This window comes from Stylophora pistillata, chromosome 3, assembly GCF_964205215.1.
Source record: "Stylophora pistillata chromosome 3, jaStyPist1.2, whole genome shotgun sequence".
Classification (NCBI taxonomy): domain Eukaryota; kingdom Metazoa; phylum Cnidaria; class Anthozoa; order Scleractinia; family Pocilloporidae; genus Stylophora; species Stylophora pistillata.
In genome coordinates this window covers 23,983,583-24,000,770 of record NC_142521.1, presented here as the reverse complement: position 1 = coordinate 24,000,770, position 17,188 = coordinate 23,983,583, and the positions used below count along the sequence as shown (strand labels likewise).

The window sequence follows — 17,188 nt, the reverse complement described above, 5'->3', positions numbered from 1 at the left end:
ATTTTAATCTCACTTGTAGGACTGAAAAAATATCTGTCAAGGAAAACATAGCAAATGGAACGTTCATACATCAAGTGAAAGCGATCGATAAAGACTCTGGGAACAATGCGATAATAAAGTATAGTCTACTGTCAAGGGAGTATGATGACAACTTCTTTATTGACGCCCTATCTGGAAATGTCTCTATCAATGGAAACCTAAATCACGAAAGCAGGAATGAGTTTACACTACTAATCCAAGCAACAGATGGAAAGTTTCGATCAAACATGACCTTATTAATAACAATATTGGATGTGAACGAATTCCAACCCGTGTTTTATCCACAGTATTCTAAAATTAACATTTCAGAAATGGCTTCAGTGGGTACACTGATCATTCGAGTGAATGCCACAGATAAGGACTCTGGAAAGGATGCCAGAATACATTATAAAATCACTAGCGGTAATGTTAATGGCACTTTCAGCATCATTGAAACAAATGGAACAATTTTACTCCAAAGATCATTGGATTATGAGAAACGTAGTGGTTACCAACTTCTTGTAGAAGCCTCCGATGGTAAATTTAATTCAACTGCGAATGTCTCGATTCAAGTCGAAGACGTCAACGACAATGCTCCGTATTTCACGAAAAAACTTTTCACAGCTACCATCTTAGATGATTTTCCCATAGGATCTGTGGTAATGAATGTGACAGCACTGGACAACGATAGTGGCTCTAATGGACACGTCACGTATTCGTTAGCGGAAAACCCACATCCGTTTGGTATCATTCCTGCAAGTGGAGCTATTGTTACTTTGAGGAAACTTAAACTGAACGCATCCCGAGTGGAATACAGACTTTCAGTCATCGCAAGTGACAATGGTATTCCAAGTAACCAAACGTGCGTGAACGTCCTGATTATCGTGGAAGATGCAAACGACTCCCCTCCGGTGTTCAAGGGTTGCGGAGTCAATAGCATAGCGAGGTCAACCAAACCAGGACAGCATCTCTTTAAAGTCTCGGCTTCCGATGCTGATTATGGATCCAATGCTAACATCACTTACTTTATTGATCATGGATCATCCTCAGAAATGTGTTCTTCAAACTCAAACATGTTTCAAGTAGATGGAAATGGAACAATTAGCAACATAAAGGAGCTGGAAGAGAATATTCTCTATAACATAACCATATGTGCCACGGACGGAGTGGAGTTTGATCGGTGCACAGTAGCTTTAAGTGTCAATCTGCCTGAGGAATCCACTGCCGGAGCAGGGAAAGGTGAGCTAGCTTTCCTAAACAACACCTTCATTCTAGGGTTACGGCTTACGCTGGTACAATCTGTAAATCAAAAGTGTTTTTCAGTTATACCTTCCTGCACTAAACCATTGTTCACAACTCTGTGAAGTAGAAAAAGGTCACTTTCCCACCACGCAACAGAGATAGATGAAGCGTTAAAGTTGATAAAGGGTTTGTTCTGGACCTCAATCCACTACACTTTGTTTCTCAAATGCTTGCAAAAGCGTCGAGACCTACACATCTTACAATGGGTTGATACCTATGCTTGTATGTTAGTGAGAACATATCGTCTGCGAAAAAGGCTAATGAGTAGGCGGGGGCCATGGAGCAAAAGAAATGCTTCGAAATTAGGGAGATACATCCAGGAGGTGACAGGGCGCAATTTTCTTTTCCGTCACGCATTATCGTCAACTAAGTGAAAGTTTCAATTTTATTGAAAGCATGTGGAATGTTTTTTCAAGGCAAATATTTAAAACATTTCATAAAACCTTACGAACGAGCGCAGGACACTCACCATTTAACAAAAATCGCCTTATTTCAAATCCATATTCGTAAGAGTTGTCTTTTAGTTTCCAGCTTGAAAAAATCATTGCAAATGATTCATACATGTCATCCAGAATTACATACGAAAAAAAAACATAAAAACCTCGGGTGACAATCGATGGATAAGTTTAGTCACCGTCTGAAACGTAAAAAGGCTTCAATTAAGTAACACTTTGCCGTGACGAAGCCCTGAGAAAGTAAAAAACGTTTTTTTTTTTTATTCACCTTTTGCTCATATGACGAATCTTGGAGCAAGAAAAATAGAAACCTTGATTGGCAAAAAAAAAATCGATAACTACAGTTACCCGCTTCTGGAAAGTTAACAAACTTCTAATTAAGTTTGACTCTGTCGTGGCGAAGGCATCAAGGGTGGTTGATTAAAAGCATCGAAACTGAATTGACCTCACTATCTACGGGCTGGGAAAACAAAAACATATTTTGTTCATCTGTTATCACACAACGTATTTTGAAGCCACTCCTACTATCGAGGAAAAAAAGTACAATTTTAAAACAGATACCTGACATTATTCCGACTCATTTTCTTTTTCTGTCTTTAGTTGATTCTTCAAAGACGTTGAAAATTTTAGTGACCGTTGTATGCGTCACCTCAGGCTGTTTGATTTTGGGTCTATTCTTAATTTGGTACTTCCGCCGGAGAAGAGAAAGGTGTGTGATAAATTTTGTTTTCTTAATCTAAGGAAAAGGTCTCCACGAGAAGTTGGATTGAAAAATATTCAAAAAGAGCAATAGTCGAGAAGTGTCAAATCTGAGTGCGTAATTCAGTGGCCCCATATACCTAAAGGGGTCTAGACAATTAAATTCTTCAAAAACATCTGCTATTTGTAATTTTTTTTTTCCGATTGACAGTGGTTATTCATTGGCAAAGAAACACGGAAACAAGGCTGAATCTCGGTTGTAACAATTTCCGAGATGTAATGAAAACAGAGTGCGGCAGAAGGACGGGATCCGCAGAATACGGAACCAGTAGTCAGCGTTTTTTCATGTAAACTAAAAACGGCTAAGGATTAATTTAAGGTTAAGCGGTAGCAGTAGGATGACAAATGAAATTTACGTTTAAGAATTTTTTTTCAGTTTCCGTTGTGTAGATTACAGATAAAAATATCCCTCTAAACAATTACTATCAGCTGGAAAACCTTAGTACGCCACAATGCGATGCAATCCCGCTTTTAAGGTTTGTGTGCAAGCAGATGGTCCTTTTATCTCTGTGAAAATATGAACTTCTTGTTATGTTTTTACGTTTGAGTCTGAATAGTGACCCATTGAAATACTGTAGTTTGTGACGCGGAATGTCAGAATATTCCATAACGCGGAATGCTATGCTGTATGAAACAAAATTCTTAAAAAAGGATTTGCAATGAAATAAAATTATTTCTAATCGACAAGAGAAATTAAAAGAAGCACAGGTAGGTAATCATTGTTGGGGCCCGGAAGACTAGGAAACCATGGGGCTTTCGGCCAAGCTAATCACTTTAAATAATTATTATACTGCTATTGTTATCATTATTACAGTTGTTTAGATCATTTTTTGTTACCTTTTAATCATTGGTTGAATGTCAATTAGACAATAAATTCTTGACTCATCTTTGTCTTGTGGAACAAGGTACACATAAATTTGTGGGCTGCCTGCGGCATGTTTCCTGTTTTGCATGTGAGACAAATATTTAGCAACACTACCTTCCACCATCATTGCACAACCTGTAGCTCTTTTCAATGTCGACCGAAGGGTCTCGGTTATTTTAAAAGCTGTTTATTATATGGCTTACAAACTAACGAAACGAAAAATTTATTCAAGCGGAAGTCATCAGTTTACATCCGGAGATGCACGCTTTTGACTATTCATTCATCGCCTCAAACCCACAATAAAACTTCGCAATCAGTGAATAACACCATTTTATCACGTATTCTGTCGAGAAACCTTTATTTTCGAAAAAAAAGGATTTCAGCAAAGTGGTCTCAAACCTTAAAGAGAGAAAACTAAGTGTCCAACACTAAGTAATCAGAAATACTGCTTCTGACAAAAACCGCTCGATTGGTTACATCTGATGTTCCTGGAGGCTGATTTACACTTAGTTGTTTCATAACGAGTGAATCTATTACTGCGAACTACTAAGCTAACAGTGAAAAAAAAAAGTAACTTTCGGTAATTTTTGAGATTGCTATATTTTATTGAGGCATTCTGCTGAGAATGCATGACGGCCTCTTTACAAAATTTAGTCAGATAATTTTCGTTTAAATGTTATCATGTTAGGGACAGCTTTTCAATGTGAATTTTTTACGGTTTCTTATCGTATATAAGACGTGAGTACGAAAATAATATTTGTTTGTTCACCTTGTCATTGAATTGAGTGTATTCCTTCTGCCCGTTAATAGGCCTTCATAGTTTTCATGCGTTCGAAATTTCACGGAGTAAAAATAGCCGCCGTAATTGTCTAACGTTTTATGCCCATTCTAATTTGCATAATCCATAATCGGCCCGTGGGTATTGACGCTGTATAACGCCTCGCTAGGCCGCTCTGATCTCACTCTTAACCAATCAGAGCGCACGTTATATCGACAACAAGCCTAAGCCATTTCATTAATAACTTCTAATAGTCAGTTGTCTTGGCTTTGGCAGTCAGTGGTTGACTTTTAGATCAGAAGTATTTTAAAAGTACCTGCTGGTGAGATTCTTGAGGACAAATTTGGGTTTCTCTTTCGATAAGTGATGTTTATTATCCCAAGGTCTACTCTTGTTTAAACATTTAATGAATGTAAACGGGGAAATTATAATTCACTGACCCAATCATTTGACACTCCCGTCTAATGCCTTCATCAGGGGTGATCCAACAAGAGGTCCCTTTATATGCTCACTAATAAGCTGTCCTTTCTCTTGACGAGGTGTAAATAGGTGTCAGGTAGTAAGCCGCCATAATCATTATCCGCGTGGGCGCAGTTGATATGCCAGCGACTGGATGTGCTGTTATTCCTTACATCCAGGGTGTTACGGAGGCCATTAAGAGAATTTTGAATAAACACTATTAAAACAGAGTCGCATCAAACCATGTGTGATTGTCCAGCTGGTTGCTGCGTGAACTTTTATTTACACTGTATCAGATTGCTTCCCGCCTTCAAAGTCTTCGGCAAAAAACACTCGACCTACCGGTATAAATGATTGAATTTTCCCCTTTCAATTCCACAATGAAGCTCAAGGCTACTCTAGAACTTTCTTAAAAATGTGTTCGAATATGCAAAGAAAAACAGACGCCCTCCGCTAGGTTAAGGAATGGGATATTGTAAACAACTTCGCCATGGGAAATGGACGAGAATTTGAAACGAAAGCTGGGATAAAAACCAATCTGTCGCCGTTAGCTATGCAAGGCTAGATTATTGTATTGATTTCCTGATCGGACATGGTGGGATTCCGGAGTTAACCACAGGGTGCCTAATTAGTTTATGTCTTGAAGTAAATGCCGATGTTTCGATTTTCACCAAGTTCAGCCTGGTTTTTGAGTGCGGAAATGAAAAGCTCAAACTGATTTTTATAAGCTGGAAAACAACACTATTTTCACTTATCATGAGCTTCACCTGAACCGATTCTGAGTTATACCGTATGGAGAAAATGATAATTGAAAATTTGCCACGAATGCGATATTTGAATTTTGAATATTGGTGATTTTTAAAAGCGTTTCGTTAGCTCTAAATTAAATGAAGTGGTCCCGTTTTAGACCTAACCATACCTCTATCCTTCTTATACAAATTTATAAAATTGATACGCGCTTGCTTTCTTTTGCGCTTTTCATGAGCAAAGTTCATTTGCTTCTACTCGGGGCACTGATCTCCGCCATTTTACGGCTACCGACGCTCGTTTCAATTTTTCGTGCATTCTAGGATAAAGAAGCAAGTCTGGGAAAAAAAAAGCCTTACCACGTTTCTATGTTCAATATAAGGTGTCTCTGACTGAAATATGAGGATGGTTATTTTTTCGGTCGATGTGCCACCTCACGCGGTCTTGAAAAGAAGTCGCTCTTAAGCAGTAGTGAAAATAAGACCTGAAAAATATTCAGGCCTGTACGGGATTCGAATTCATACTCTCTGCGATACCGGTGCAGTGCTCTACAAACTGAGCTAATGAGCCAAATGGGAGCTGGTCATTGTTTTGGTTCGTAATAAACCCGTAAAGTGATGAGTTAACGCTTGTGATTATATGAAAGTCATGTATGAACTGCGGTTGAAAAAAATTAGTGTGAGATCGATCTTCACAGAATGGGCACTACTTAAGGCCACTACTTAAGGCCCGAAGGACACTAAGGACACTACTTAAGGCCCGAAAAAATTCAGTCTTTTCAACCTAAGAGTGCAATTTTGTTTTAATGTACTGAGCAGAATCACTTTCGTTGTATATTGTATCAACTGCTACAGCGTTAGGGCAACTTTCAGGGAAGCCAGATGACGTTCCGCAACCCCTTAGTGATGAAAACGATCTTATTCGTTTAAGTTCCTTATCTTTCCTGTTCACTGCTAATGCCTTACAAGCATAGAAGCAAGGAATATCCTAGTATTCACATAATTTTTCGTGACAATGAGAGGGTATTTGTTTTCATGTTAGATTACGAGCAGAGATTACTTGGATTGTTTTAGTTTCATTCTGATCATCTACAAGCGCTTGTAAATGGTAAGAAAAATCCAATTTAGCTGTTAATTGTTCTGTCCAATTGTCAGAAAAGTTTCATCACCCGTTGTCAGTTATTCTTGCCGACCTGACATTCTCAAGACTTTTTCGTTGGAAATGCCGTTTCGATGAAGTCATAAATAACTCTAGTAGACCCAACATACTACTCAAACATTTCCCTGTCCATGGAGATTCGTTTCGCAAAAAAAAATTTTTCACTTTTCGATAGCAACCGTTTTAGAAGCATGATTTGTCGGCTAGCAGTGCTTGTAATTATTAAGATCCAGCTCAGACGTCGCGTTTCTGCCGTGTCGAAGTCAATTCAGAAATTAAGTTTGACAAAAGTGGAGGTCTCGTTTTAACAACAAAGGTAGCACATGTCTCCTGAGGATTTTAGAAACCTAAAAAAACGTCAGCATATTCTCCCATAGTGGCCTCATAGATTCAGTCATGATTTTGTTTACGTAACGAAGTGGAATTAAGTTTTGAGGTTTGTAGGTTAATTGTCTTTTCTAAGGCGAGTGATGTGAAATTAACTCTAGGGAAGCATTTTACATGAACATTTTTGGTATTTTGTGTACCAGTACACGTGGACAAAACGTTGCAGAGGGGCCGGGACATTTGGGAAATGATGTAATCTACATTAGAAGCCACTGGGAGCTTGATTTGGTTCGAATGTATGACGAATTTTGGACAATACGTACATGTAAAGTATCACAAAGCTGAGCGTAGGTTTCTATTATCTATTATAGTTCACCACTAAATTTTCTCCGATTCTTATTGGTTTAAATTGATCATGTGACGCGATAGTGTTCATTCGTGGAGAGACACTATCAGCCCATAGTGCCCGTCCGCGGAAAATACTCGTATGAATAGTACCCATCTGCGAAAAATTTTGAATGGTTTGACGGCCGCGAAGTTAGGCAGATCGGGAAAACAGTGACTTTTCAATTCTGACAGGTATAACGTATTATTTATACAATGTGCGGTTGTGAATTATTGACATTTGTGACAGGCTATGCACATGAATAAATATTTGATAGATCTGCATGAAGTGGGTTTTGACTGTTTTTCACCTTGTGCGCGGAAGAATATTTGGTGGTGAACAATAAAGACAGTAGAGCGTTTATGCCTCGGGACTATCGGTCAGATAGTTGCCCCTTAGAAATTTGATGTTCATAAAACTAGCATATTTGCCCTCGAAGCTTCGCCTCTCGGGCAAATCATTATTGTTTTAAGAACATCAAATTTCCGCGGGGCAACTATCAGCCGATAGTTCCTCGACAGAAACACCCAATTGTTTAATTAGAGCACAAAGTTCTATTTTAAGTTGGCTGAGAGCAAAACAATTACTATAATTATTATACTTGGGTTTGACTGTATTTTCAATAAAGAACACAGAAAAATTCAGTCGAGGTAGGTGGATATGGGGTTGCAAATGGAAAAATTTAGAGAAAATAGATAGGTGCATAACAAGATCAGAACCCTAGCAATATTTGATTACGAAGAGAATTTAGAAGACTGCCAAGCTGACAGGAAGTCATGAAATGTTAAGGTCTAAATAATTCTGGCATATATATTAATCAAAATAAATGTGATTCCATTTTAAACTACCACTGAAACAATGAAATTTTTGATGTTTTATTACATGCAGTGTATTATTGGGTACTTGCAGCCCTAATACTGAAATAACATGTTGAAAAAGCAATTTTGTGCAAATTGACAACAGGGTCAATGGAGGGGAAGAGAATTTTGGATTATTCCATGACAAAGATGATATTTGCTTTACATTTGTCCTGAATTTTTTCTTACAAATGTCATCTTTAATGCATTTGTCCTTGTTTAGAGCAGGACAAATCATGATATTTAACTCAGATTTACAACACATTTGTCCATATTTACACCCAAAAGCAAATGCACAATTATCCTATTTCTCATTAGGACAAATGTCATATTTGTCTTTAAGTCAAATACTGACAAATATGACAAACATCACATTTGAACCACATTTGGACTGCACTTGTCTGACTTCAAATCTATTTTTCGCCCAGTAAAAGCAATGTGTTTACGAGTGGAAATGTATTTTTTGAATCGTTTGTATGTGCTGTCACATGCATGAATACTAACTCCTGTATGACAATTCTTGGCCCATTCAATGAGTTCTTCTGTGGGTATTTTTGGTGGTTCTACAACGAACTAATATAATTGATTTTTTAATTTATCGTAATAGCTCGTAATCATATGTTTTGAATCCATGTTTGCCTTTCACTTGATCCCACACATAATCAAGGACACAAGAGTCTGTGAAATTATTTGATAACTCTTTGTTTGCTCAAAAGAAGGTTTCCAGGCTGTAAAGATCCCATCTTCTATTTCTCAAATCTCTTGTCCACATATTCGATAACTTTACAACCACTCCTCTGAATGTATTCACTTGATAGAGCATTAAAATTCTTCTTCAATAATGTGTACATTATAAATTTATACATATCAAATGAACTCAATTTCTTCATTTTAACTGTAAGAGGACCATAAGTTTTCAGCGCATAAGCCTGTTTCAGTTCTTTATTTTATTACTTTTTTGAAAAGAACATTGAACTCTTCAACGTCATTTTCATCTTTTTCTAATAGGCATCTGTCATCACCTGTTGCTACTTTTACTTTGATGACAACTGATACAGTTCTTTTCGCAGTCTTAATCATATTTAACCGCTTTTCAAATAATTCAACAAATCAACCTTTATCTTTGTCTTTTGATCGTTTCATTTCATCCGGACGGAATTAAAAAAGAGACATCTTTCGTCATTATAAGTCTCAATGTTTTAATTTTTTGTTCTTCAGGTTCTGCTTCTTCTTGTTTTTTTAACAGTTGTCTTCCTCCTGACGACTTTCTTCCCGTTTCCTTCTCCTGTTTCAACAACAATTTGACTAATTCACCTTTTGAAAATTTTACGAGATCAGCTCTGTCCATATTATTTGTTGAGTATTTTTTTTTCAAGATTCAATTTCATTTAACTCATCTTATAATAAATAAAAATGACTTACCTTTAAATCCCTTTGGGTTCATTTAGGACTTAAAGAAAATGGAGCTCAGGACGACTCTGAAAATGATAGCTCTCAGGATTATTTATAATATATAGGTTTCGCCAAGCCTAAAAGCGGAGCTCCCAAGTTCGTAATATTTACATAAAGTTCGGAGCTCCCAAGTTCGTAATATGATAACATAGAAGATGTGCATTTGCCAAGACTCGCCTGAGACTTTCCTCCCTTCGTTTTGATAGTCTTCCCTACCCCACCCGTGCAATCTGAAAGCACGTACGTACGTACGTACGATTGGTCAGTCACGTGACAACCAAACGAAAAGAGGTTGACCATATTCCATGGGTATAGGGCTCTTCCCCACGCGCGCTTCGCGCGCGTGGGAACCCCGCTATAATTCGACGTATCCATACTTTGAATACATTGAACTGTAGAAAAAACAATGAGAATGTTTGATCATATCTTGGTCAATAGTTTCTATTTGATTCTATTTTATTCCTTCAGTCCTTTAATCCTTTATTATGTGAATCTTATAAAAGTTTTAGTCTTTGTAAAGACAAGGATCCTGACGTGAATTTTTATTTAAAAAACAGTAGCTGTGAATACTACACGGAAGATAGCTTTAACAACATGTTAACCGAAAACCAAAGTCCCCTAAATTTGGCACGTAGTACCGCCTTTCTCTCCTCCATATGAACATTCGTAGTTTATTTAATAAACTCGATAGGTTTACAAATTTTCTAGGCCAACTTCAAGTGAAGCTTCCTATTATCGGGATTTCTGAGACTTGGTTTGATGATTGTTATCATTTTTCCGATATAGCGGATTACAATTTTTTTCATAAACCTAGAGTTAATCGCATTGGTGAAGGCGTTGGCCTTTACATTGGTGTACATTTAAATTACAAAGAACGTCTTGATCTACAATTCCCTGAGGACAAATCTGCTGAATCCTTGTTTGTTGACATCAATAGGACAAGGAAAAAATATAATTGTTGGTGTTATCTATCGTCCAACCGACTTGAAGTTAAATGATTTTTTGTCTGACTTGGATCAAGTACTGGCTAAAATTTCCAGGAAAATAAGCTAGTATTTTTAATGGGGGACTGAAATTTAAATCTAATTAACCACCATTGTCATAAAGGAACAAGTGATTTCTTGGAACTGTTGTGGCCACCAGGATTAGGGCGAATATAGCCTCGTTGATAGATAACATTTTCACGAAGGGTCCACTTTGTCCCACAATAAGCGGTCTTTTTCTCAATGATATATCTGATCATTTACCTATATTTTCACTTATTTTGTGTGATAATAACATTAGTGATAAGGACAAATAGGTATTTTTTCGTAAAAACAATGCTCATAATTTAAGTGTTTTTAAAGAAGGGTTAGGTAAAATAAACTGTTAGGTAAAATAAAGTGGGTTCAAATCCATCTTGCGCTTATGAAATCTTTGTTGAAAAGTATGCTTTAATTGACGATAAACTGTTTTCCACTCAGAAAATTGAAAGCAAAGCGGTTCAAGCTTCGCACGCCTTGGTTTACTAAAGGTCTTGCTAAATCTATAGGGAAGAAAAATATGCTATATAAGTCTTTTCTTAATAATCCTAACTCTTCTACTGAGAATGTATATAAATCGTATAAAGAAAAACTTCCTCATTCTCTTCGAGTTGCTAAACGCTTATATTATGAAGAACGAATTGAAAAACTAAAATCAAATGTCAGGGCCACCTGGAAAGTTTTAAATGAAATCCCTAATAGAAATAAAGGAAATCGTAGTTTTCCATCAATATTCAGGGAAGACTCTAGAGAAATTTCCAATCCTTAGGAAGTAGCTAATCTCTTTTGCAAATATTTTACTAATATAGGTGGTTTGCACGTTACGTCATTGCCGCCATGTTGGTGGACGTAAACAACAGATATCTCATTAGCTTCTTTTGTTCGTCCACCAGCGTTTGTTCCTTTCACCATTGTTGCCTGTCTCTAGAGATTGGTTGCAAACCACCTATTGGCCCCAATTTAGCTAACAAAATTCCTGCATCAGTAAAGTCGCATAACTCTTTTTACCTCCAAAACTAGTCAACTCAATATTTCTAGACGCAGTTAATGAGCAAGAAATTATTGAACGGCACTTGCCGTTCAGGTACTGCTGTAGGTCATGGCAACATTTCTATGAACTTAATTAAAGAATCTATTGCGATCATTATTTTACCTCTTGCACGCTTAATTGACTTATCGATTACTTCTGGCATTGTACCTAAACAATTAAAAACTGCTCGAGTTATTCCTTTATTTAAATCCGGTGAGCAGGATATATTTTCAAATTTAAGACCCGTATCTGTTTTCCCTGCATTTTCTAAAATTCTTGAGAGAGTAATGCACAATCGTCTTTTAAGGTTTCGTAGTAATCATAACATACTGTCTGATAATCAGTATGATTTTCGCGGGCACCACTCCCCTGCCTATGCTCTTGCTTGTCTATATGATAAAATCTCTTCTGCTATTGAAAGTAAGGAATATACAGTTGGTATTTTAATTGATTTGTCTAAAGCCTTTTACACCGTTGATCTTAGTTGGTTTAAAAGCTATTTAAGCAGTAGGGAACAATATGTGGAATTCAATGGTATCAGTTCAGATTCTTGTGAAATAAAGTGCGGAGTGCCTCAGGGCTCGATACTAAGCCCCTTGCTCTTTCTACTTTATATAAATGATCCGTGTAAAGTGTCAGAGGTCCTAGACTTAATTCTCTTTGCTGATGATACAAATATATTTTTGTTCCACAAAGATTTTAATTTACTTCGTGAGATTTTGAACTCTGAATTCCTTAAATTAACTCGGTGGTGTCAAACGAATAAGCTGTCCATTAACTTTAAAAAATCGAATTTTATGATTTTTAGTCCTCGCCAAAATGGCAGACACTTGATATATCTATTCAAATTGACAACAATGTTATTGGACGTGTGAAAGAAACAGTATTTCTGGGTGTTAGCCTCGATGAGCATTTGTCATGGAAGCCTCACATTCTTAGCGTTTCTAGAAAAATATGAATTAATTGGTATTATTTACAAGTCCGGTTTCTGCCTTTCCAAAACTTCCTCGCGTTCCTTATATTATAGTTTAGTTTACCCTTACTTAACTTATTGTGTTTTAGTTTGGGGATTGACATATCAGTCTAATTTAAATCGTATTATTATTCTCCAAAAGAAGATAATCAGAATCATATCCAAAGTTTCTTTTGATTCACATACCGATGTTATTTTTAAAGAACATGGGATCTTAAAATTCTCGGACATCTATTTCTACTCAATAGGTAAATTTACGTATCTGTTTAAAAGAGGCTTACTTCCAAATTATTTTCATGATATGCTTACTCTTGCTAGCCAGATACATTCTTATAATACAAGAAATTCCAGTTTTTTCTATATACCTCGAACTAATTTTCGAAAATATTCAATCCGGTTTCAAGGCCTAAGTTTTTCAACACGCGAAGTCGGGAAATTCAATACTCTGAAAGCATCAGCTTGTCTAGCAAAAGGCTTTAAAAAATTCTTCTTTCTCAGTGAAATATATTTTACACACCTTTTCTTTTTTTTTTTCTCTTTTTTTTTTTTACTTAATCTAAATTTTCATTCAGCACCTTTGATTTGTATGGTTTGTCCTATAGTTTAAGGAAGCCTATACTTTATAAGCCCCCGGTTTCTAATGCTTCCTTGCTGTTAAGTAAACCTCTCCAGTTCCTTTGATTTTAAAGTTAATTTTGTTAGAATAGTTCTTTTTATCTTTGATGTATCATAAATTTTGTATTCGGTTAATTTCTTTCTGGTAATGGCAAATACAATGAATGAATGAATCTGGAATAACTACACCATTCTTCTGCAAAAATTCAACGCCATTCTTCACATGTTTCTTCTTTTTTTTCAGTTTTGGGCATATTTACCCTCCTTTGAAACATATTTATCAAAAGCACCACAATACTATTTATTTCAATTTTTGTCTTGTACCTTCTTAATATAAATAGGAGTGGCTGTTTTTAAATATGTTAGTGTCCCGTTTTATATCCCAATCTTATGAAGGTGTCTGAGGTGACCGTCGAGTGTGTGTCATCAGTCTTGACTTTACAATTACAGAAATCACACTTTATTCTCGTATCTTTCACGAAATAATTAATTTGTGTAATTATTTCCTCATAATTATTGAAAATCAGTGTTTTGTAACAAATCTTTTCATATCTCTTAAGCATTTTCTTGTGATTGTCCGCTGTTTTGTATTTATTAGTACTATTTACTAAGTAATGACTTTGTGTTGAAATTGATGACGACACTCACGGTGTGTCAATGATACAAGAGTTTCAGAATAAATTTGAAGAAAACAAAGGCATACAAAACAATATCTTCACCCTATGCCGTAATTATTTTCACAACTGCTAAGAATATATGAGAATCATATATTTGAACTGCGGTTACAGAAACGCATATGAGAACGATCTTCGCAGAGAGCAGCACTATTTAAGCAATAGTGAAATTAAGATCAGAGGTCATGGGTTAGAATCTCGTACAGGCCTGAATTTTTTTTCAGGTCTTAATTTCACTATTGCTTAAATAGTGCTGCTCACTGCGAAGATCGTTCTCATATGTATTTTCACAACGTCCACACTCCTAAATCCAGAAAGATGATTATAACAGTGTGGGATTTCAGTGGTAACGTTTTGCCATTAACACTTAACCAATACTATTTTGAGGGAGGTGTCGAAGGACCAGTGAAGCTGCCAAAGCATGGAAATGCAAAAGACAAAAATGCCTCACCTTACATGCGCACTTTGTGTCCTGTTCTTCGGAAGCCGAAGAAAAAATGTTCAGGAGAAACTTACCGAAAGGCTGTAAAACAATGCTTTCAAGAGGGTGGAGGAAACTGTGGTATTAGGGCAGTGGCAGATGTGTCTCGAAATCGTAACCAAGCGTACAACTTCACGCATCATATCGGAAAGGACAGTCATGGTAGGTACAACTTCACGCATCATATCGGAAAGGACAGTCATGGTAGGTACAACTTCACGCATCATATCGGAAAGGACAGTCATGGTAGGTACAACTTCACGCATCATATCGGAAAGGACAGTCATGGTAGGTACAACTTCACGCATCATATCGGAAAGGACAGTCATGGTAGGTACAACTTCACGCATCATATCGGAAAGGACAGTCATGGTAGGTACAACTTCACGCATCATATCGGAAAGGACAGTCATGGTAGGTACAACTTCACGCATCATATCGGAAAGGACACTCATGGTAGGGGCAAACGCAGCGTCATGAGTTTTGTGACGTATTAGAACTCTTAAATCAGGGGAAATTTTTTCGAAATTTCTCATTTCAAGGATCGGCATCAAAGAGTAGTACTTATCCTCGATTAATTCAAGCAACAGCTTTCCAGATCACCCAGCTTTCCCCCATATGTTCAGCCCGAGAGTTGATGCGACCTTTAATTGTGGTAACTTTGTTGTGACCCTCACCTCTTTTAAGCACAAGATGTTGGTACACAAATAGTCCGGGAAACATCCAGTCTTTATTGGTCCATCTATAATCCACATAACCAAGGAGTTTAAAGATTATTATTATTTAGCAAGTTTTCTCAAGACCCAATAATAATAATAATAATAATAATAATAATAATAATGATAATAATAAGACATTTATAATGCGCGAATTCCATAAAATGTTCAAATGCGCATGAAAAGATTAAAAAACGAAATAAAAAGGCTAAAAAGCTAAAATTACAATAAAGAGTAAACTTACAATAAATTAAAAAGCTAAAATTTCTATTAAAAGTAAACTCACAATAACAAAAATAGCTCTGATAACAATGCATGACGGAAAAGGTGAGTTTTTAGCTTGGCTTTAAAAATACTAACTGTGCTGGCGCTTCTTATATCAAATGGTAACGCATGCCACAGTTTATATCAAATGGTAACGCATGCCACAGTTTATATCAAATGGTAACGCATGCCACAGTTTATATCAAATGGTAACGCATGCCACAGTTTATATCAAATGGTAACGCATGCCACAGTTTATATCAAATGGTAACGCATGCCACAGTTTATATCAAATGGTAACGCATGCCACAGTTTATATCAAATGGTAACGCATGCCACAGTTTATATCAAATGGTAACGCATGCCACAGTTTATATCAAATGGTAACGCATGCCACAGTTTATATCAAATGGTAACGCATGCCACAGTTTATATCAAATGGTAACGCATGCCACAGTTTATATCAAATGGTAACGCATGCCACAGTTTATATCAAATGGTAACGCATGCCACAGTTTATATCAAATGGTAACGCATGCCACAGTTTATATCAAATGGTAACGCATGCCACAGTTTATATCAAATGGTAACGCATGCCACAGTTTATATCAAATGGTAACGCATGCCACAGTTTATATCAAATGGTAACGCATGCCACAGTTTATATCAAATGGTAACGCATGCCACAGTTTATATCAAATGGTAACGCATGCCACAGTTTATATCAAATGGTAACGCATGCCACAGTTTATATCAAATGGTAACGCATGCCACAGTTTATATCAAATGGTAACGCATGCCACAGTTTATATCAAATGGTAACGCATGCCACAGTTTCGGTGCAGCACAGGTAAAGGAACGATCACCTTGTGCAACTTTAGATTTAAAATGCGGATAACTAAGTAAAAGGTTATCACTAGAATTCCTTAGATTGTATTTAGATGGGAGCCTAAGAGAAATGAGAGGCGATAAACTGAAGTAGGCGCTAAAAAATTAAGAATCTTAAAAGTAATTAAAAGTATTTTAAACTCAATTCTCAATTTAATCGGCAACCAGTGTAATTCATAAATAAGAGGCGTTACATGACAAAATTTTTGTTCTCTAAAAATCAGTCTGGTAGTCCATATAAAAAGACCATTACAGTCCATATAAAAGACCACTACAATAGTCAAGACGACTTGTTATGAATGCATGGAAAAGTATCTCAGATGACTGCAGTGAAAGAAGAGGCACAGATTTTTGTGATGTGTGATGCCATGGACAGCTTAGAATCAAACCAACAACCAAGATTTCTCGCGAATAGCACGGGATGAATATCTGAGTCACCCACACGTATACTGATATTATCTAGCTTTCATCTAGCGTAGATGAGGGTGAACGTGGTAGAACATGGGTAACCTAGGTTAGCCATGTTCTACCACGTTTACCCTCATCTACCCTAGGTAACCCATGTTCTACCACGTTTACCCTCATCTACCCTTGATTACACACGTTTTTCCACGTTCACCTCCATCTACCCTAAGTTAGCCATGTTCTACCACGTTAACCCTCATCTTCCCTAGGTAACCCATGTTTTACCACGTTTACATCCATCTACCCTTGATTAACCATGTTCTTCCACGTTCACCCCCATTTACCCTAGTTTAGCCATGTTACACCTCGTAGGAATGATGGCTTATTATTTATCGAAGCAAAAAAACCACGGCCGTCAACTTGTTGCACAATACGCCTCTAAATCCGTGGTTTTTTTGCTTCGATAAATAATAAACCATCATTCCTACGAGGCGTAACACGGCTAAACTAGGCTAAATGGGGGTGAACGTGGAAGAACATGGTTAATCAAGGGTAGAT

At 36.8% G+C, this 17,188-nt stretch overlaps 1 protein-coding gene across 1 annotated transcript in view; it reads left to right on the top strand.

Annotated features, from left to right (window-relative positions):
- The window catches only part of LOC111337931 (uncharacterized), a 64,523-nt gene extending 61,099 nt beyond the window's left edge, over positions 1-3,424 (top strand). The window contains exons 10-12 of the mRNA XM_022944324.2: positions 20-1,257; positions 2,376-2,484; positions 2,686-3,424. Coding sequence (XP_022800059.2) covers positions 20-1,257; positions 2,376-2,484; positions 2,686-2,737 — 1,399 coding nt within the window. The 3' untranslated portion in view covers positions 2,738-3,424. The remainder of the gene's footprint in view (positions 1-19; positions 1,258-2,375; positions 2,485-2,685) is intronic.
- The last annotated feature ends 13,764 nt before the right edge of the window (positions 3,425-17,188 follow it).